General features: G+C 39.0%; 1 protein-coding gene across 3 annotated transcripts in view; it reads right to left on the bottom strand.

Moving 5' to 3' along the window:
* Positions 1–525: 525 nt before the first annotated feature.
* LOC145977800 (cytosolic phospholipase A2-like) overlaps positions 526–24,133 on the bottom strand; it is a 259,035-nt gene continuing 235,427 nt past the window's right edge. For all 3 annotated transcript variants that reach the window (XM_083110093.1, XM_083110095.1, XM_083110094.1), the window contains 3 exons: positions 23,080–23,261; positions 13,402–13,594; positions 526–6,422 (listed from right to left, as the gene is read on the bottom strand). In XM_083110093.1, coding sequence (XP_082966219.1) covers positions 6,058–6,422; positions 13,402–13,594; positions 23,080–23,261 — 740 coding nt within the window. In that variant the 3' untranslated portion in view covers positions 526–6,057. The remainder of the gene's footprint in view (positions 6,423–13,401; positions 13,595–23,079; positions 23,262–24,133) is intronic.

Consider the following 24,133-nt stretch of genomic DNA (forward strand, 5'->3'; position numbering starts at 1 on the left):
GCATGTGCTTACTGAGGAAAAATTAGACAATGTTGAAGCATGATTGGAACCTACTCCTCAAAAATTCCTCTGGCACCTTGCAAAAGAAACAAACATTTCCATAATGTCTGCATGGCGAGCTACCAATCTTTTAAACCTGAAGCCATACATTACAAGAATTGAAAGAAAATATCAGGAGAGAAAGTGAAGCAATTTTGAAAGAGGAACTGATGCGTGTTGGTGAAAATTTCCTGCAAAGATGACGTAAATGTGTGGATGCAGGAGGACATCATTTCCAACACCTCTTGTAACAAGGTACATAGTAATTTAATTGTAACTGTCATTTTAATTGTACGAGCTTATTTCATTACATAGCTAGTGGTTCCAGTTACGTGGATGTTGCATCCAGTTTGCTGACACACTCTCTCACTTCCAGGGCACACTAGCCACTGCTCCACGGACAACTCGACCATGAAAAGCACTGCATTAAAAAAATAGTCACATTTACTGTTTAAGATTTATTTACATTCTTCATTGAAATCCCTCCATTATGTGTGAGGTACAAAATGGTGAGAAGGAATAAAACATTGAAATAGTCTTTTAAGGAAAAGTAATTTTACTTACAGAAATAAAATTTATCTTACATTCAAGATAATAAAAATAATTACATCAAATGGATAACATATATAAAAATACTATACACATACATTTTGTTAATAAATGAGTCAAATATGTTTGTTTCAGAATTTGAACTTCCACAACAGTAATGGTTACTTTTGACACATGCATGTGGCTTCATAAGTATCAGGAAAGTTAAAAAGATTTTGGTTCAAAACATGAAAAATGTTCAAAGGTGAAATCAGAGAGGTTAAAAACAAGGGAGCTAAAAACGAGGAGGCAGTTCCACTATCACAATGCTCTCTCTTGCAAGAGTTACCAGCCAGACATGGAAGAAAGAACATCAAGGTACACCAACCTTTTTTCTAACCTATCTGGCTATATCTTTTTAACCTTTTTTTTTATATTTTTTTCATCGTGCTTTAAGCCACAACCATGTCCAGCCTCCTGAAGAAGACTCATGATGTATTGAAAGCTAGAGGAAAATAGATGCATGTGGAAAATGTGGCCATTACTAATGTTAAAATGTTGGTATGAGTTATTCTCTGTATACATTTGTACTTGTTTATGTGAGAACTACTGGAGAACAGACACCTGGTAACAGCATGTCAAAATTCATTATTGGATTTTTTTTTACACACTAAGACTGTGTGGTATAAATTGTTTATATTTCTCTTACTACTTAACTTACTAGAATTACATATTATTAGAAAGTAACATACAACTACCTTCTGTATTCATACACTTCTTGATCTGAACACAATTAATTAAATTTTGAAACTAATATATTGTCTTCCCTTGCCAGGTACAGCAAAGTTTTGTAAAATAAATAGTTAATTTTAATAACATATGTATGTATAAATCAAGCAGTTATGAGCTACTTTTTATATTATTACATTATCTGAAACTCTTGTGAAACAAAAACTTTAAATGTTAAAACCCATTTGATTGAAAAACAACTGTGTCTTGTGCCACTATGATTGCAATAAATAATGTAAGTGTCTTACATTATTATCAGTATTTCTGATTCAATTTTGTCATGATAAATAGCATCAAAATTATTATGGGCCCCTCAGAATCTTCTCAAGCTCACTGACAAGGGATCAAACATACATATTTAATACAATGATTTTGTTTCTTCATTGAACCTGATAATTTTTACAAACACAAATACTCATTTTGTTTAAATTAATTTTGCTCATTATCTGCTTTATATAAATAAATTCTTGGTATAATTAAAGGTTCATCAGGTAGGAAGTTTAAAAGTGTTTACTGTCATCCGAAGTAACCAAAAGTGGGACCGTACTAAAAGTGGTTGGTTAAACGTTGGGTAACAATAATTTTGGCCGTGGTTCCAATGTTGGCACACGTACTGAAAACTTAAGTATAGATAGGTTTGTGTTATGATATATATACGGTATATATAATTTATTGTGGGGCCAAATATAAACTTTAGTGCAAATTATTTGCGTAAAATAAAAAAAAATCACAGAATTTTCTCATTCATATGGTGTCATTGTTGTCAAGGTACCTTCAAGTGGTAGCACAAAAACCTTCTAGAGTATATTTAGTTTCCCACCTCTCAAGGAATTGAGTCTGCACATAACATTGCTTAACCACCTTCACAATAATACCTGTAAGAATGTTCTTGTTCTACTTCAGCAAAAGAGACAAACAATAAGCAATTCCCAAGACATCTTTCATCCATGGCAGCTGACAAAGGACTGGTGAGTGACTGCAAATTAAAAATAGCTTCTACTTTCGTTAACAAATATTATATTTCCAGTATGTGATGTGATTGAAATTTTCGGAAGGAAACACTTTACACATCACTTATTTTACCCACTAGCATTTACAGCATACTCTTAAAAGTTGTCTTAACAGGAGAAAGTAGTTTTCAAAACTGATTTTGACTCACTTTTTTAATGGTTGGGCAAACGTTGGGTCATCAACTGTCGGCCCAACGTAAAACCAAATTCAATTTTCCAAACAATGTAAAACAAACCTTAACCACATAAAAACTGTGGTTGTCCCAATGGTTCTGGTTACTTGGTATATATCTTTTTTCGAATTGCAATACACAAGTCCTACATGGTCTTGTAAAACCTATTTGTAAGTATTGTAAGTAGTACACTATATAGATGCTACATTGGCTTTTATGCACAACTATTCTTCATTTTGAGCTTCTTTGGTCCACACAGACATTTGTCTTCATTTCATTCTCTTCCTTCTTCACATTCTCAATTCATTTTTATCTGCTCATTTAGTGGATTTTTGTCAACTAAATGCAATTTAATAGAAACAAACACTTGCAAAATAGAGTGAACACCCTATAACACCTCTGGTCTGTAGGGTGTCTGACTGCTACACAGGGGACCCGGGTTAAATTCCCAGGGTGATTGATGTAAGGTCGCATTTTTTTGCCCTTGTCCCCATATAAAGTGGCTCTGGGGCTCACCCAGCCTCAAATCAATGGGTAACTTGGGTTAAAGGCAACCGGACTGTGAATATAACAACATTTTCAGAAGTGTGTTGTATTTCTCGTTGTGTGCATTCTGTGTTTGTGTGTGTGTGTCAGAAAGAGAGAAAATGAGAGGAGTCCATGTTATAAACATATGTTTGCACAATGTCTTTGATATGCCTAAATCTAGTCCAGAAATGCTGTTTTCATATCCAAAATATATGTGTGAAAAATATCAGGCTAATGTCCAAACAATGTTTAGTGAATGCCCAGATTAGGTCCAATTCTAGTCCAGAATATACCTTTTTCTTATTCACAGTCAAATAAAAATGCCCCTTTCATGAAGCAAGGAACACTGATGTCCAAAAGATCTCCAAAACTTATCCACAGAATGTCCAAAACATATCCAAAATAACCATGAAACAGATATATGGATATCCAATCCAACGGATGTATACTAGATATTCCTTGATACCAGAACTTCAGTATGAATATCCAGAAGACATACATTAGATGTCACATGGACATTTATTGTGCTGTGAGGGATTATTATTTAATAATTTAATAAAATTATACCAGAGAATTTATCAAACTAATAAGATGTAATGTTACATGTGTGTAATATCATTTGGCATTCATATCTTGAGTATTATGACATGTAAATATTGAAATTTTGGCTAATTTTAAAAAGATAAAATGCAATAAATATACATGCAAAGTAAATGTTAATGTGAAATTTTTGATTACATTTTATCTAAAAGTAATTACAAATGCACTTATTCTGTGTAAAAATACTTGTGGAAGAATTATATATATTGGCAGACATATAAACGGTTTCTATACATGTAAGAACATATTGAGCTAATAAAATGGGCTTAAAATGCTGTTAAACACGTAACAATTATTGTATGGAAGGGTATTTGACCTTCCTTTCCTGTGCAATTTACATATTATACACATACAACTAAAAATGTAGCATTACATAACTTTACATAGTAATGCTAAAATCTTACAATTGCATGAATACTTGAACATGGGTTATGTGTTAATGATTAATCAGGGAAAAGTATCCATACATTTGTTTACATAATCTTCATCATCCTTTTATTGTTATACAGGGTGTCCAAAAATTAAGTATTTATTTTGTTGAAATAGTGATTTTACTCCCAATGTTTTTAATGGTATAGGTTCATTACACATTACTTTCAACATGTGCACCATCTGCATCGCATGACACACTTCCCATCTGACGGCAGTGATGCAGAAGACGTTCTGGAGCATTGCCGGTGTTATGGTAGCAGCAATTTGGTTAATGCAGTTTCAGAACTCCTCCAATGTGCTAATGGGTCAGGTGAACATGCATCAGCAAGACAGGGCACCATGTCATTATGTCTTATATGTCCGCATATTCCTGAATGCTCACTTTCCTGGGAGATGGATTGGGCATGGGGGACCCCTGATGTGGGTTTACACAGAAAAATTCAAACAGAATTCCCTGAGCAAATAATTTGCGCATAATTCCCAACATTCAAGGAATTCCTGGTGAATAGCCATCCTGTGAACACCACCTCATAGTTCATGCTCAAAAGGTCAACGTTGAGCATGTACAGAAAGGACATGTTAGACCAGACACGCATTACATATAAACAAACTCAACGTAAGAGAATAGACTGAAATTTTAATAACATCTATTATTAAAAGAGCTTTCTACGAGGTTCATTTGGAAAGTAACTGCCAGAACAAACGTCATGGTCTGCTGACATCTAGGGTTGTGTTCATGCATGACAATGCTCGCCCTCACACTGCTAGGCGTACACAAGACCTTTTGCACCAATTCAAATAGGATGTTTTTGATCATCCCCATATAGCCTGGACTTGGCTCCTTCTGATTTTCATCTGTTCACTCACATGAAGAAGTGGCTTGGGGCACAGCCCTTTGCTGATGATGATGATCTTCAAAATGCTGTGACAGGTTGGTTGAATTCCCAGGCGGCCGAGTTTTAAGCAGAAGGGATTGGTAAGTTGGAGAAATGCTATGACAAGTGCTTGAATTTACATGGCGACTATGTTGAAATATAGAGGACAGTTGTACCTTTCAGATGTAAAGTAAAAATTTGTTGTATCTATGCAGATATTTTATTTACAGCCAAACGGCGGCTACTTTCCGAATGACTCTCGTATATAATATTTGCCTTCAAGTTATTGGTGCTTTGTGATTACTGATTTGTACATTTTGTTGTGACATTTTTATCATTAACTCTTACATACTGTAAGTTATGCAATGCTGGATCCACTTTATTGTCTCATTAATAATAAAATATTTTTGGCAAAGGTTCAGTGGCACTCATTTTATCAAATGTTTTTACTAATGTAAGTCAGAACTTAAAACTGTTTGTTACAAAATAACTAATGGCGAACTTTAGGTGTAGTTAATAAAAAATTACAGGACAACAAATTTTGCTCCTTCTTATGCAAAATAAGGATCAACTGCAATTAACTAGTAAAAGGAAAACTATATCGTGATGCAATCTACTTTGCAACATACATAATGTATTCCAATGAGCAGGAGGATACATGTGAAAGAAAAAGAGCCATATCATTTTTGGTATAGGAGACAAAGAATAGTAAAGGAATTTAAAAGAATGGTGATTTGTGCTCTCTGATCATATTTATAATCTTTTTTCAATATTTTAAGTAATTTATAAAATGGAGATGCAAAGAACCAGGTCATAAGAACTATCATGTAGATGACATTGATAATGTGTGCAAGTATGAATTTATAAAAAACATCAACAATGAAAACTTTCTAATCTGGATTTAACATTAAAATACGATTGCCTCATTGGTCAGCATTTTAATGATTGGAAATGGAAAATGTCTCATGTAATAGATGAAAATGATACTTATCTAAAAATATGAATAAGACAAAACAATCATGTTGAGTTAGATCACATTTTACCATATAAAAAAAAACTTGCAGATGATAATCCAAGAACATATTACAATTCTTCAACTGCATCATGAAACAACTCTTCCCCTTCACTTTCAGATATGCTCAGTGCTCTTACAAAAGTCCGCAGCCTTCTCATCATTTCTGTATTCTTCAGTTTCAGTTTGAGACGGGAGATCTTTGACAACTCAATAGGAGGTTTTGGAAGCAAGTCCTGCTTCCTCTTCACCGCTTTGGCCATGTGTTCCATTATGAGATCTAAGTTCAGAAGTGTGTTGAATTCCATGAGGTTTGCTAGGCGATCAAACTCAAGGCTACTGTAGCAAAAATTGAACAGTGAGTATGGGCTTTTTGCATCATCAAATATATTAAAGTCACCAAACTCTTTCTCCTCTTCCGTTTCTCGCAACACTCCTGATAAAATACAATAAGCATGTAAATTAATAAAGTAAGCTAAATTATTAGTAATCAATATATGAATTTTAATAAACAAGTTATCAAATACAGGGAGGTGCATATGCATACCAATTTCAAATGACAATGGAAAGATGGTGAGTGCTTGTAGTAAATTTATATGGTTAAGAAATAAGAGTATACACATGGGTGTTTAATATAGTGTATAATATGGACAATACAGGCATCGGTGCACCTTGAAAATAACGCCCTCTAAATGTCGCCCTTCTACTTGGATGTACTGTTCAAGGTGATACGGGAAGGCTTTCATGACACTCGTCTCAACATGTCCTGTGAAATAGTATGCATTTTACCTGTGGTCGAGTGGTTAGCACATCATGCTGTGACGCCAAGGGTCCCGGGTTCGAATCCTGGTCGGGCTTGGTTGTTTGTGAATGTCCATTCATCAATTTCATCATTTCATTACTCATCCCCATATTCGCAAATTAGCGAAGAGGCACAAAACGCGAAGTAAAATAAACTAAATCAAATCAAATCAAAGCATGCATTTCACGGTGACTGACCGTTCACAACATCACTCTTGGCTCTCCACTTTCTAACCCACCTCAGAATGCTGTGTGTCTCTGAAACAGGTGCATGGCGGTCTTCATTGTTCTGCCACAGTGCCCGGTGCCTGTTTGGATGAAGGCTTCCACAGCCTCAAATCTCGTCTTCACCAGCCAATGCTCCATGGTATACTAATTGCTTGACTTCCAACTCTCCACGAATGTAGGTATGATACACATGCGCACATGAATTCTGGCAGGGTCGTCAACTCAAATTGGTGGACACAATATGCGGCACCCTTTATATTTTCTTCCTGATACTGATAACCAATATGATTTGATATAAATTTATATATTTTTCATTAAGGATTTGAATGACTTAGGTCCAGTTTTTTCAATGTCCTATTAATCTTTCTGTTAACTAACTGCCAGTTTGAGATAACATCCAGTCTTAACCAGCACCGGGTTTTTCAATGTGAAAGTATCTGCCAGTTAAGTAAACCATAGTTCGTTCTCCAAAACAGTGTCTTGGCAATTCTGAAGCACAGAAATTACAGGAAATCTGTTAGTATAGTTTCAAACCGCGTCGACTGGCACACAGCCTGGCGTTTAAATATAGCACTACAAGCGTGCTGCGCTCGAAAGCACATTTTTGCATTGAAAACGATTGGAACAATGGCTCCGTATCCATCCTGTATGCGTACGAAATAAATTAATGAAAGCCAGCTCTTCTCCGAGAAGATCATTCAACAATAAAGCATGAATTGAAGGCAACACATGTAATAAATAATTGACAAGAAAAAAAAAGATCCGTGACCAGGACTCGAAGTCGTATTACGAAACACAACACCCTCCGAAAGGTGGTGCCGCTAACCACTGCACCAAATTACTGTTTGGAGATTGACCCACCTAGTAGGCCGGATATCATGGTCACAAATTCTCCAACACAACCACACCAAGCGAATTCTAGTAACTACGCTGCTTAATTTCCACATTTGAATGGACATTGGTAAGCTCTGCCAAACAAAACAAGTCTTTTTCTGTACCAATTTAACAGTTTTATGAATCATATCTTGTTTAATCTGACAGTGAACTTGCGAGTGTGGAACTTTGATAGCTGCATGAGGCAACCATGTTGCTTTGCAACTTCCAGTTAGGCTGGTAACTGATGATAACTGGTGAGGTGAGGTGGGGACATTTCTGGGTGGCCTTGTTCAGGCCAGGTGGAGTGGTTGCACTCATAGCCGATATATAGGCCCTCTCCCATCTTTTGCAAACAGAGGTGTTGGCTGGTTGGGGTAGGAGATGGATGATCGCTACCCGGAAGCAGTCATTGAAACGGATGTTATGGTGGTTGGTGTGGACGGCGACAGTGAAGTCCAGGTTGTGGGTGGAGGAGCGGTGGTTGTTGATGCGGAGGTTGAGGGCCGTTGATGTTTCCCCCAGGTAAAAATCACTACAGATGTTGCAGGTGAGGATGTAGATCATGTTTGAGGCATGGCAGGTACCTTTGGGATGGAGGGTAAATTTGCCAGTGGCCGTGTGCACCTGGAGGGTGTGAGAGGCAATGAGGATGTGGTAGGTTTTGCACCTAGGGCTGTTGCATTTGTGGGCAGGGGGGTGTTGGTTGTGTGGTGAAGGAGTGTTTTGGACCAGGATGTTTTGGAGGTTGGGGCATTTTAAAACCGCTCTGGGCTTGTCGGGAAATATGTTTTTGGTTTCTGGATCACTGTGGAGAATGGGGAGGAGAGAATGTAGTGTGTGCCTGATTTTGTTGAGGTGGGGATGATATTGGGTGATGAGTGCAGGTGGGTTGCTGGCAGCAGGTTTCTTGGTGGTAGTGGTGTGTGAGGCAGCTCGCGATATTTGTTTGGTGACCAGGATGGAGGGATATCCACGGTTGACCACGGTTGGTATAGGCGGAGGTTATAATTCTGGTGGGAGGTGGGTGAAGTGTTCAGGCGCTGTCCCCTGAGGGCCAGAGAGAATGGAATGGCTTTTTTGGTGTGGAACGGGTGGGAGCTGGAGAAGTGTAGGTATTGCATGTGGTTGGCGGGTTTTATGTGGATGGAGGTAGTCAGTTGTCCTCCCTCGATGTGCACGTTCACATCCAGGAAGGTGATCTGGTTGGGGGAGTGCATCCAGATGAATTTTAGGGAACGGAAGTGATTAAGTTTGTCCAGGAAAGCTGACAAGGATGGTTCTCCATGTGTCCAGAGCATGAAGATGTCGTCGATGAAGCAGAGCCAGAGGAGGGGTTGGAGGGGTTGGGTATCCAAGAACTCTTGCTCAAGTTTGCTCATGAAGAGGTTTGCATAGGAGGGGGCCATTCTGGTGCCCATGGCTGTACCACGGATCTGTAGGAAATGTTGGTTTTCAAAGGTGAAATTGTTACATGTGAGGACAAGGTGGGCTAGGTGTGTCAGGAAGTTAGTGCTGGGGTTGTGACGTTTAGGTCTGCTATTGAGGTAGAATTTTATGGCATGGAGGCCATGGGCATGGGGTATTTTGGTGTAGAGGGAAGTGACGTCGATGTTGGCAAGGATGGTGGTTGGGGGCAATGGTGGAAGGGTCCTGATTTTCTGGAGGAAGTGGTTGGTGTCAAGGAGGTAGGAGGGCAGAGCTTTCACAAGAGGCTGGAGATGGGAGTCGACAAAGGTTGAGATTCTGTCTGCTGGTGAGTTATAGCTGGAAACAATGGGTCTAACGGGGTTGCCAGGTTTGTGGATTTTGGGCAATAGATAGAAGGTGAGGGTGCAGGGATTCTCAGGAATTAATATGGCTGTGGTAGGAGCTGTCAGGCCTTCAGGTTGGCCGGGGGTGTGGATGAAGTCCTGGATTTTTTTGAGGTGTTCGGAGGTTAGATCAACTGTGGTGGGTTTGTAGGTAGAGGGATCAGCCAGCTGACGGGTGGCTTCCACCAGGTAATCTTGAGAGTTCAAGACCACCATGGTGGACCCCGTGTAAGCTGGAAGTATTTTGATGTTATGGTTGTTGTGGAGATCTTGGAGAGCTTTCTGTTCGGAGGGGTTGAGGTTAGGTTGGTTCTGGAGGTCATTTAAGAATGAGCTGTCAGAGGTGGTGGAAATGATGGCAGTAATGTACCTTTCAAAGGGACGGTTGGTGGGCAGGGGGATCTTGGGAGGAGGGGGGCTAAATTGAAGGAGGCCTTGGTGGGTTTCATTTGTAGTAGTTTGGAGTGAGGGGTTTTTGGCCCAGAAATGTTGCCATCGGAGGTTGCGAGCAAAGGTGTGTATGTCAAAAGCAGGCGGAATTGGTTGGGGGGAGTTGCGAGGGAGAAGGTAAGGCCTTTGGATAAAACAGCTATTTCATCAGTGCTAAGTTTATGGCTGGATAAATTGAGTACAGTCTGGTTGTTCTGGAGTGGGTTAGGGTCATTTGTGGGCATAGATCTGGTGGGGGTGGGTTTATCTGTGGACTGGTTGTTTCCCAAGGTGCGATGTGTGGGGGTGCAGATTTGGTTTTCAGGGGGTCTGTGGTGGTGTGGGAGGGGTGGGCAATTGTAAAGGGAGGTCGGGTAATAGCAGGCATGTTGTTTTGGGACTGAAATTGGGTGTAAGTGGAAGGGGGAGAGTGCAGTCAGTCTGAAAATTTTGACGGCAGGGATTGGAGAGTTTTTGGAGGTGTTTAGTGTTAAGGTCACTGGCGATGGAATGGGCGGTGTACCAGAAGAAGTATATTTTGTGATGGTGGTTACCTGGCATCATCAACAGGATTTTGGTAAGGGATTGAATAGAAATGGACAGTTCTCGGGTGCAATTTAGCTGGGATCGGTACATGGCGTGGGTCAGTTCAATAGCAAAATTTCTCGTTAGTGGGAAGATTGTGGGTTTTATGCTTGCGCGCATGGCGGAAAAAGGCAGTTTGGGTGTGAGGCTTTTGGGTGTTAGACCTAATATATAGTGCATAATATGTTTACAACATTAATACACATGCTGTGCCTCTTTAGAGAAAATATATGAAGAAAAAAAAACCTGGGTATGGGCCTGCCATCATTACATCTAATTGTACAATCTCACTGGCACAAGTGTCTCTGATTGATTGATTGATTTAGTTTATTTTACTTCGCGTTTTGTGCCTCTTGGCTAATTTGCGAAGATGGGGATGAGTGATGAAATGATGAAATTGATGAATGGACATTCACAAACAACCAAGCCCAACCGGGATTCGAACCCGGTACCCTTGGCGTCACAGCACAATGTGCTAACCACTCGGCCACAGGGTCGGGCACAAGTGTCTCGAATGACACACATTCAAAGATGGTGCTTGATAAGCTCACCAAATGCATTTTACCTCCTATTTACATTACATTTATATTTTTATGAACAAAAGTAATACAGAAATATTTTAAACACCCTAGGGAACAATAACTTATTTTCAATTTTTTATAAAAATGTTCAGATGAAAACCAGAATATATAGAGGTGGTGGGCCTGACAGACCCTCCCCCACCTCGGGAAACCTAGGGTTAATAAAAGTAGTAACAATATGGCATAATTTAGCACTAAGTTAAAGGCTATTTATAAAGAACAACAATTGCTAAAATTATCAGTAATTTTACTGATAAACCAATAGAGAAATATGCTGACATCAGCCAATGCTGATTAATAATCCTTAAAATCATTGTTTCTGGCTTAACAATTGACTTGGTGTTCCACTTACATAATCAGGAATACTTAGATGAATTTAATTCAAAGAGAAATATCACACACTTACTTTCTCATGAGTTATTGAATATCTTTATCCATTTGATAACTAGTCTATATTCAAGTGGATATTAATCACAATCAAACTTTGTTTCATCAGACTGCCATTGCAGAGTAGTTAGTGCAGTGCTCTATGATGTCAGGGGTCCAGAGTTTGAATCCCGGTCTGAGCATGGGTGATATTTGTGGGTGTCCCTTCATCAATTTCATCATATCATAACTCATCCTCATCAATGTGATTAGCCAAAAGTGGCCAAATCAATCAAACTTTGTTTCAGTCATTAAAACAAATCAATATTTATCATACAGAGATATAAAGGTATATTATCAAAATAGTTTCCAAATACCTGCCTTTCTACAAGTATTTCTGCAAAACGGAATATAAGACACAGTATCATCATGAAAAATGTTAAGAGATTTTTGCAATGGATTTTCTGCATTAAGATATCTTTAAATTCAAACTTTACATTTTAAAATGAAAGTAAAAATATTCAATTCAGCTCCAGTGCGAGCCTCAGCTACTGGATGGGTCACAGGTGGCGAATAGTAGTGAAACCTCCTGCAGATAGGAGGGGGAGCTGAGAATAAGGGGAAACCCAAATAAGTCGGAAGGATCAAGGTGGCAAGGCTATCAGGGTGTGGAGGGTGTTCAGTGGCATGGACATACTCAGGAAATACCACGGTTACTCATCGACAGCCTTGTGTCATGGCGAATAAACACCACCATAAAAGTGTTTGCCCCCACTACCTTGTGGGCTTGGAGGGATCCAGAAAGGCTAAGGGAGTTGGAACCCCGACAGAAAACAAGGGTGTACCCGAGAACCCACAGGTGGCAGCCCCACCACTTAGGTGTAGTCTGTGACAAGCCCGATTAGTCGACAGCTGAAAACATAAAAAAATTGAGAAAAGAAAGAAGCAAACCAGACTGGAAATTGGAGACGACACAGGCTACAAATAGGGACATTGAATATTGGAACACTGACAGGAAGGACTGAAGAAATTGTGGATCTAATGGAGAGAAGAGGGATCGACATCTTTGGAATGAGCAAAATGAAATGGAAAGGAAGAGGAGAAATTAAAGGACTATAAACTGTACTGGGCAGGGACTAAACAGGGCAGGCGAAGTAGGCTTGGATTTGTAGTCAGAAGTGGAATAAGGGAGGAAGTAGAAAGGCAGTGGAGATGACATTTTTAAGGAGTATATTGGGGAAGACTAGAAGGGATAGCATAAGGAATGAGGAGATCCGACAGACAGTGGGTGTAGTGAAGCTTCAGGACAGGATAGATCAGGCACGGATGAGATGGTTCGGACACATGAAGAGGATGGATGCAGAAAGACTACCAGTAAGAGCTTACAATGCACAAGGAGTGGGAATAAGGCCAAGGGGGAGATCAAGATGTCTGTGGAAAGAGGAGATAGAGCAGAGTGTTAGGAGAAGAGTGCAAGATTGGAACACCGTGGAAAAAGAGGAGTGGTGGAAGACCAGGAAACAATGGAGAGGCTTGACCTCTATGCTGACCCAGCCAGAGGCAGGAAATGGTGAAGGATGATGATGATATCTTCACGAATAATGTTAAGAGATTTTTGCAATAGATTTTCTGCATTAAGATATCTTTCAAGTCAAACTTTTGATTTTCAAATGAAAATTAAAACATTGAATTCAGGAACTAAACGATAAAGTACATATGTAAGTGCACATTGGCTTACCTGGACTTTTGTATTCCTTAAATTTCTTATTGATGATAACAAAATGCAGAATTACTGGACAATATGGATCATTTGCATTTTCAAAAACGTAGCATTCTCTGACTGGCTCTTTGCTGAATACCTTAGCCTGCTCCTCGACAGGAGGAAAAGGAACTTTATTCAGCCTTGCCCACTTCTCTGCCAGCAACACTTCCTGCCAAATAAAGATAGAAATGAAACTGAAACTTGATATCTCACACATTTATTCTTCTCCAATGTGAAAAACTGGAAAATGTGAAACAAGTAATGCAAAGACAGCAATTAGTGAAATGAAATGGCTTCAACAAGGTGACTGTAGTGAAGAGTTTAGAGTGATCTACTCAGGAGCTGTTCTATGAGTCACAATAAAGAAAAAAAAATAGAACTAATATGAAAAGCTTTATGCAATATAATGATAGTTATCATGATTAACCCTCCCTTGGTATACGTGTTCCTGAGTAATGTGGTTGGTATACAGTGAGCGTGGCACTCACACATGATTTTTTTTTGTCATTTTGTTGAATATCTTTTTACATTAATCATATTGAAGATAGTTTATAAATATGTATTGCCTAATATATATCACTTATAAGTTAAACGTTTATCTAATTAATTCTATAACAACAAAATTATATTCTTGTATTGCAATGTTACTGATTACTTTTTATGATACCATTCTCAGAACTTCTGTTCTTCATTCATGACGAATATCATATTCCAAAGTTAATTTAATCAGAAATAGTAGCTACAATAAGTGATTGGAGTCAAGTAAAATAACTATTGAAGAATCAAGACAGAAAACAGTGACACAAAACGAATTTGGTGTACCCAGAAATAAAATATGTTTTCAGAAAATGCTTACGAGATTGGTATATGTGTGAGCAAGGTGCTTACAAAACATGGACAGTCATCAAAATGGCATGTGTGTGCAGACTGAAAGTAATGCCACAACATGTAACTGGTATCGTCTCGCCATATACATTCCAAATTACAGCTACACAAGGACAGAAAATGATATCATTAGTTGGTCCTGAGAAACTTACAATTATATCTCAGGGTGAACAATGCCCTCACACATATACCAATGGAGGGTTAAATTGAAATCTAATCCATATTCTCCATATTCTCCCATGTTACCTGATTTACCCCCGTAAACTAACTTTTTTCATATACCTATATGCACAAATTCCTTGAAAATTTGAAGTTGTAGAACTTCTGTTTTTGTTTTACTAGCATGCCTGCATTGATGTTTTACATCTATTACATCTAATTAATATACAGGGTGAGTTAAAAGTCAGGAACCATAGGATCTGTCTGTTTCAGGTGCTGAGATGGTGCTAACCAAAGACGAGCATGTTAAAGTGGTACTGCTGACTGGCAGTCACAGTGCAAGAGATGTTGCTACAGAATTCAACTATCTACACCCCAATAGACACCCAATCACGGATAGTGTAGTCGTGAAGTTGCTCCAATACCACCTGCCACAATCCGCAGTGTCCTGAAGAATTGGGAGCATCGTCTGAACATGTGCCTTGCTGAAGAGGGTCAACATATTGACTTTTGACTCACCCTGTATAATAAATATGTATTATACAATAAATAAGAATTGTTGCAGTAAACTAGGTTAATTTTTAGAATACACCACTGATGGGCCACGATTAGGGTCCCACATAAAGAGGTGATGCCAGTTGTACCCACAGGGCCCAGCTATCATGGGAACCCATATAATTGACTAAACAATAATAATAAAAAGGAGAAGAAGTAGAAGAAGAATATAATATAATGATAATTAATATAATATTTTTTAAACATTTTTCTTTATCCCCTGTGTAGAACTAAACTTACATCTTTAAGGTCCATGTTATGTCAACACATTTTAAATATATCATGTTTTCGATTTTGTGGCCAATTTGAAAGCAGTGGAGGCCAGGTGTGTAGTCTCCAAGCAACTTTTCTGTCTAACTGAAGGCATGAAGAGATCTTGCAAAAGTAAAAGGGAATTGTATGAAGAAATTCAGCTAAACAATTCAAGACTTAAGGAAAAAGGAGATCCAACAGAGAGTGGAATAGTTAAGCTGCAGGACAGAATAGATCAAACAGGTGTTTGTTTTATGTACATTTTATGCTCAGCTAGGTTAATCGAGACTGGAGCTACAGTTCAAAGTTGAAACCAAACCATTATGTAATGTGGTTCCGCTGAGGATGAAATGGGCATATTTTCTTACAAGGTGAGAGTTATCAAAGCAGCATCTTCTCACAAAGATCTAGGCAATGATTTCGACCAAGAGCTCACATTTGAGAAATATATTACAGGCACCCAACATAGGCTGTGTGCTTCTCTTAGGTTTAATGTATCATTTCACAGAAATTAGTGATATCTCAGCCCTCACTTTATACTTCAAGTCATTCACTTCAGGAATTACACTTTCGAGTGCCTCTGTGTACAACACGTAACACAAATGTATTTCACACAGAAGAACCTAGACTGGAAACTCAAAAAAGATCTCTCTTCTACAGACTTCTCACACAATATAATGACCTCCTATCAAGTGTAGTCATATTCAATACAGAGTACGCCTTTCAGTATTCCACCAAAAAAAAATATAAAAATGTTTGTAAATAATATAATGTATAATCTTGACTTACTTTTGTTAATATTTTTGTGTTATTTTTCTTCCATCATTGTTGACAATTTCAGTGTAAAATGGCCATTTATGCTGTATTTCCTCAATAAATAAATAAACAAATGAATTGCCACTATGACATTGAGGCAAACCAAGATCAGGTGATAGAGAGTTTGAGATGAAGAGATCAACATTGGAATGCAATTGAACAAGAGGGATGATGGAAGAAAATAAGAAGGAGGGGCTTGGTTTCTTCCCCTACCCAGTCAAAAGACTGGCTATGGTGCATGATGGTAATGATTGGAGCTCGGAAGTTGATGACGTAAAACATCTTCAAAAATGACCTCTAGAGTGACCTAAAAATTATTTAAAAATGACAAAAATGGTAAAAAAATGACCTAAATATAATTAAAATGAAAGCTTAATTTTTCACAAATTACAACAGAGTAGTTGCATAATTAGACAAAACCTGTTGTATGATATTTCAAATTAAACTACTGAAGCAAAGGGAAAAAAGCAATTAAGTGCAAATGTAGTTTTCTTTATTTTTACTTCAAGGTTTTTCTGTGTAAGTCATTCACCTTCTTTCAGAGTGGGCCTTGCACAATACAGTACTCGGTCAGCATCTGAAAATACACTTGTGTTTCATCTACATCAGATTACATTTTTCTTTTCTTTTTTTAATACTGTGACTAAAACCCAAGATTAAGAGTACAGAAGGTTGTTCGCTTTACATCCAACCATGTTTGATGGGTACACACCTTAAGAGATACCGTGCCGCCACCACCGATCATGTTCTATTGGACCCCCAGCATTGTGGACTATCGCCCAGCAGGACAGGCATGGGAATTCTGTCCCACTCCTCCCTGCAAGCTTTCCATAGACCATGCGCGGGTGGCGATATTGAAGACGTCGTTTCAACAGTCCAAATGCGCAAACATCTATTGGACGGGCATCTGAGCTTTTCACAGGAATGTCTTCAAACGGAATGACACGAATTCCTAATTCCTCTGCCATTTCCTGATAAAAACGTAGTGATGTTCTGGCGGTATGACTCGAAGACTTGTCCATTTGGATCATCACCTGGTTTGCGTCCATTCCATACAATTGTGGGATGTCTCTCTGATAAATAGGTGTCAGAATGGAGTCTTGGAAATATCTGGCATTCACCTTCACGTTTTTGTCCACCTTGCGTATCATCAACTTGCCCTCATATCCGAATCCCGTCACAACCATAAAGCCACGAGGGAAACTTTCCCTGCACTGACGAACAAAGTTGCTGCGCCCCTTGCCGTCAATGTCACGGTATGTGATCACCCGAATGTGACCACCAGCAGTGAGATGGACATATGATTCATCCATTGTGACAATTTCTTCCATTTGGAACCCGCCAGGTACTTTTCATACAGTTTCCTGCAGTTCGTCTTACGTTCGGCAATGTGACGCAGTAGAAGGTGGTGTACACGGGCCTTCTGCACACACTTCAACCTGAGGCGCTTGCGAATTGTTTTGTTCACAGTTGATGGTGCGAAGTGAAATCTGTGGGCCATATCACGTTGAGTCAGGAGATTTTCTTGGCACGCCAAACGACTGATCCCCCTTAGCACTACGGGTGACACTTTGCTTGCAGCCCTTCTCCTGGTGGTTTTCATGGGTGAGTGTTTCACAAGGAGAGCCTTTTGTGTGTAATTGGCCACAATAGCTTTGGCAGTAATCACACCGAGTGTTAACCCATTCTCGCGACACTGTTTCACAATGCGTACGTATGAAAACTTAGCATGGAAAAGGGCCATTACATAACCCTCCCAATACCGGTTGATTTTCAGCGCCATTTGATAATATTCACTACCAACACTCACGCCCCTACAAGGCCAGACACAACACTGCTCCCGCCAGCAGACCCTTAGTTCCAGCATGATATGCCAGGTGGCAGCACCAAATCGACAATAGTCTGATATAAAGCGAACAACCTCTGTATCATAGTGGCAAGTAAGTGAACTTCATATAGAAAATCTTAAGTGCTGGAGGAAAAATAAATGTACCAGAATTAATCATTTAATCCATTGTCAAATGTTGAACGTTGTACAAAAGACACACTTTCCCAACATGGTCAAATTGACTTATCATTTGTTTTTGCTCTGTAGTGAGTAGTCTGTGGAGAATGCTCTCCAAGAAAGTTGTATTGTACCAGGAATGTAGCAATGTACATCGCGTCGCGGTCGGTTGCGTTAGACACTAATAAAGTGTTAATTAACTGTTAGTACGTGTTGTTACTCCTTGTAAAACCAAGTTACGGAAATATCTGCGTTGAGTTCAACAGGTTATGGGCCCAGATACGTTCCCACTGGGGAACTTTGGTAGTTTGTGGGAGTGCAACAGGAAGTGTCGTCGTTGTTTGGAGTACAACAGGAAGTGTCCTTTGTCTTCCTAACCGGACTGGTGAGAGTTTTACACTTTCGGAAGAAGCGTGTTTCGTTCGCTGCTGAAGATGGAGTTCAAGACAACAGTAGACAAGCTAGAAGGTGCAAAGAACTGGCCGAGATGGAAACGACAAGTGGAGCTGCTGTTACGACACCATGATGTCCTAAAAGTTGTGGATGGCACGTGTACTTCTCCACAGGAACTTGGTGCTGAGTGTACTATGGAAGATCGACGTAAGTATGAAGCAGAGTGTAAAACATTCCAAAAGGCGGACATTATGGCACAAATGATATTGGTGAATAGTATGGATGATGCAAATTCGGAACTTACCAGCACGTGTGATACGTCTAAGGAAATTTGGAACAAACTAATGTCAGTATATGAACAAAGTTCAGCACAGCGTTTGGATCGATTGTCAGAGCAGTTCTTCAATCAATCCAAAGATGCAGCAGAACACATTGCAACATACGTGTCCAAATTGCAGAGAAATTTTCGTGAAATGAATGACGAAATGGAACGTCTCGCGAAGTCCAAGGTTCCAGAACTGCTTCTAATGAGTCGAATCATGTCTACCTTACCTAGTGAATATTTTGAATTCAAAAGTGTATGGGAATCAGTTCCAGTGGAAGAGCGTACTGTAGACAGACTAACTGAACGACTTAGGCTAATTGAAATGAGACTTCCCAACAAGAGTAGTGACACAACAGCTTTTGTGGTAAAAAGTGATGATTCGAAGAAACACAAGAAACGTCCAGAAAAAGCGAAAAAGTGTTTTAAATGTCACAAGGTAGGCCATTTTGCCAAACAATGCAAGTTGGTGTTAAATAGATCTTCAACCAGTGGAAGTGACCGTGTTCCAGAAGGAGGAGCATTTGTGAGTTTTGAATCGAACTGTCCTGTTTCGGAAGTTTGGATTGCAGATACTGGAAGCACAGCACATATGACTAACCGGAAGGACTACTTTCTACAGTACCAAAAATTCACAGCACCAAAGGAATTACAGGTGGGAAATAAAGCCATCATATTAGCACATGGCAGTGGTATAGTGAATGTGGAAATGTTGGTCAATGGTAGGTGGGTGAAAAATCATCTTCGCGATGTGTGGTATGTGCCAAATATCAGTACGAATTTATTTTCTGTGAATTCCACTACAAAAAGAGGTTTTCTATTCTGTGCAGACTCCATGAAGTGTTTACTAAAAAAGAATGGTAAGGTACATGCATGGGGAAGTGTTACTTTAAGTGGTTTGTACCAAATGCACATGCGTGCATTACCCCCCAAAGATCCTGCTGAAGTGTGCTTAGTGTCAGCTTCCGATACATTGCAGCTGTGGCATGAAAGGTTGGTACACCAAGGTAAGCAACATGTTCAGAAGTTTCTAGTGCAGCACGGAATTGATGTAAAAATTGATGATCAGTTTTGTGAAGGCTGTGTGGTTGGCAAGCAACATCGTAAAAGTTTTGGACAGCGAGTTACTCGTGCAGAAAAACCAGGTGAAAGAATCCATGCTGACGTGTGTGGACCAATGCAAACAAAATCATTGGGTGGTGCACTATATTTTGTTTGTTTCAAAGATGACTTTTCGAAATTCCGACGCGTGTTTTTTCTGAAACAAAAATCGGAAGTTGCTGCTGCCTTATACACCTGAACAGAATGGAGCTGCAGAACGTGAGAACAGAACATTGGTTGAATCTGGACGCTCAATGTTGCATTCAAAAGGTCTTCCAGTGAAACTTTGGGCTGAAGCAGTGAATACTGCAACGTATGTTCTGAACAGAACTGGACCAACAACTGTAGAGAAAAAGACACCATATGAACTTTGGTATGGAAAAGACTTACCAAGTGTAGATCATTTGAAAGTGTTCGGAACAGAGTGTTTTGTTCATGTACCAAAGCAAAAGCGACAGAAATGGGACAAAAAGAGCATTAAGGGTCTTCTGATTGGTTACTGTGATGAAAAAGATGGTTACCGCATCTGGAATCAGAAAACTAATAAAGTGTTGCTCAGTCGTGATGTTATTTTTTGCACGGAAACAATTTTGCCAGTAAAAGAGTATTTTGAAATTGTTTCACCAGAAAAATCAGTAATGTTTGAATCTACTGTGGAAGAACCTGATAGCCCTGGTAGTGAGTCTGCAAACTACGATGATACAGGAAACAGATGCATCACAGGAGATGTAACTGGGGGAAGTGAACCACGTTATGAATTGCGAGATCGTCAAAGGGTGCAGAAACCAGTGTGGATGTCAGATGGTTATGTGTTACAGGTAGATTGCTTAGAACCGAGCTCATATAAAGATGCCATGTCATCAAGAAATGCTGCAGAGTGGAAATTAGCAATGGAAGATGAAATGCAGTCTTTGGCTAAGAACCATACTTGGATACTAGTTGAACCTCCAAGCAATAAGAAAGTTATTGATAATCGGTGGGTTCTAAAAGTAAAGACCAAAGCAGATGGCAGTATCTTCAGATTTAAAGCAAGACTGGTAGCAAAGGGTTATCTACAGAAGAGTGGGATTGATTACGATGAAACCTTTAGTCCAGTGGCTCGATTTGATACTGTACGAACTGTGTTGAGTGTTGCAGCTTGCAAAGGGTTGAAGTTAGCTCAATTTGATGTGAAAACAGCTTTTCTTTATGGTGAACTTGATGAGGAAATCTATATGTGTCAACCTGAAGGGTTTGATGACGGGACTGGTCGTGTGTGTAAGCTAAAAAGGAGTCTTTATGGACTGAAGCAAGCACCTCGTTGCTGGAATAGACGATTTGTGAATTTCATGTCGAAGCATGGTTTTACATGCAGCAAAGCTGATCCCAGTATGTTCATTCGTAAGAAAAATGGAAAGAAAATGATCGTAGCCATCTATGTGGATGATGGTTTAGTTGCTGGCAATGATATTGAAGATATCAACAGTTTTCTCGGAACTCTAAAAGAAGAATTTGAAATTGTGGTTGGGTCATTAGATTGTTTCTTGGGCATACAAATAACACAAAAGGAAGATGGTTCTATTTTTGTATGTCAAGAAAACTATACAAAGAAAATTCTTGAGAAATTTCGCATGAGTGAAGCAAATGCTGTGTCAACACCTGCTGAAAAGGGAAGTGTAAATGCAGGGGAAGAAAACGCACGGCAGTTAGTAGACACTAGTGTGCCTTACAGAGAAGCAGTTGGCAGCTTGATGTATCTGGCTACAGTCACTAGGCCAGATATCTCCTATGCTGTTGGATTAGTGTCGCAAGCATTGGACAGTCCAAGACTATCTGATTGGCAAGCAGTGAAACGAATTTTCAAGTATCTACGAGGAACCACTGCTTATGGAATATGCTACAATTCAAATCATAATCCTGGGATCCTGGAAGCCTTCAGTGATGCAGATTATGGTGGAGATCCAACAACAAGACGCTCAACAACTGGAGTTCTATGCAAGTATGCAGGTGGAGCGATATCTTGGATGAGCCGGAAGCAGAAATCTGTTGCTCTATCAACAACAGAGGCTGAATTTGTGGCAGCCAGCGAGGGAGCGAAGGAAGTGATATGGCTAACAAGACTATTGGATGAGATCACTCATCTGACAGGAATGCCCACACTGCTGGTGGACAATGCTAGTGCTATTAAGTTAGTAAAAAATCCTGAATTTCATAAACGCTCAAAACATATTGCAGTGCGTTATTATTTTGTAAGAGAAAAGTTTCAGGAAAAAATGTTAAATGTGGAACACATTGATGCCGAAAGTCAGGTAGCAGACATTCTCACGAAACCATTAGCGAAAGTTAGGTTTGCTAAATTATGTGGCTTAATGGGAGTGGGAAATTAAAAGTAGTGTACTTATTGTTATGTTAAAGGGTAGCAATGTTTTTTTGTAAAGGGAAGCTTGTGAAAGTTGTTTTTGAGGGGAAGTGTTGAACGTTGTACAAAAGACACACTTTCCCAACATGGTCAAATTGACTTATCATTTGTTTTTGCTCTGTAGTGAGTAGTCTGTGGAGAATGCTCTCCAAGAAAGTTGTATTGTACCAGGAATGTAGCAATGTACATCGCGTCGCGGTCGGTCGCGTTAGACACTAATAAAGTGTTAATTAACTGTTAGTACGTGTTGTTACTCCTTGTAAAACCAAGTTACGGAAATATCTGCGTTGAGTTCAACATCAAACTTTCAGTTAAAAATAATATTGTGCATTTCCATTGACCGTATTTTCGATAAATGGCTAACTTGCTAAAAAGACTATGTCAGGAAATTTAAATATGTAAGTTATGCTAGCAAATGCCTTTGAAATATACGAAACAACAAGGGAGAAAAAAATAAAACTCAAAAATGAAGAAGAATGCATTAAAGAAGACAAAAAATACTGAAAAATGACATAACCCCAAAAGTACAAAGAAATACAAAATAAAAATTATGTTTTCTGGTTCTAACTTATGGGAAACGGACTGATATCAGGTTTAGAGTTGTTTTCAAAGTTCAGAAAGAATATGATTTTTTATCAACTTCCAAGCCCAAGTGATTATTCTAAGCATTAGGCAAATAAAATCAGATAAAATGAAAACTGATTTGCTCAGTTGCATGTGATACAGACATGAAACCTGAAATTGCAGAAAATAACGTAAAAGACTAACCTTGAAAGGTGGGTGTTCATCAGCAGGTCTGCCGCTGAAATCGAATGAAAGGTAGAGATCCACTGCCCTCTGTGGTCGGAGGAGTAGAGGGTACGGGGAGTTAAATGTTAGCCCTGAGTCGACCAGGTACAATTTCTTGGAATGAGTTTCAAATGGTTCATAAACTTCCTTGAAGTCAGTTTCTGAAAGTAAAACATACAATAAAATTCATTTAACAATATGTTGTAATATCATCTATTTAAAGTACATAAGTAGCTGAATGAATAAAAATTATTCCATTCATTTGTAAATACAAGTATGTATAGCTATGTATTAATTATGAGGGGAAGTCAATACCTAGATCACAAATAAAGTTAATCAAAAAGTACACTATGGGAGATACAAACCTAAAAACCTTTAACATTTCTCAACATTCTTTCTGCCAGTTGAAAGAGCAGTTCCTATTGCTTCATTCTGTACATTCTGGACAGTTCTCTGTGTACCCATCATGAACAAACTTAACGAAAAATCAAACAATTGTATATTCTGCTGTATATTAAACTGTGAGAACACATTAGGGTCTCCCTAATGGTGCAGTGGTAGCGTCGTCGCCTTGTAATCAAGGGGTCCCAGGTTCGATACCCGGTGGAGGCACAGTGGTTTGGATTCCACTATAAACTGTAGGTCCAGTCCCAATTAGCCTTACTGTGCATAAAGCAGACTTAAAACACCAAATCAATTCAATTCAATTCAATGAGAACACATTATTGTAGTTGCCATACATTTATTGTTATTCATCTGTCAGCTCAATCCTCAACATGCACATTTGCTTCCATCACAATCTCATTGGTAACTTTCGAGCATCCTTGAGTTAATACATTGACTCAACTGCTTACCACATTTTATGACAAACACTTCTTGCAATAAACAGAAAGCATTTCTTTACAAATATTCTTTGCAGTAAAACATTTGGCTTTCGCCCCTCCCTAAAAGTACAGCAGCACTTTGTCTTCTTGGTATGGTCATCACTAGTTGATGAAAAACCATCTTTTTCTTTTCTGAGCCTTGCATCTTT

The sequence above is a fragment of the Lepisma saccharinum genome, chromosome 23 (genome assembly GCF_977018435.1).
Source record: "Lepisma saccharinum chromosome 23, izLepSacc3.1, whole genome shotgun sequence".
NCBI classification, from domain to species: Eukaryota; Metazoa; Arthropoda; class Insecta; order Zygentoma; family Lepismatidae; genus Lepisma; species Lepisma saccharinum.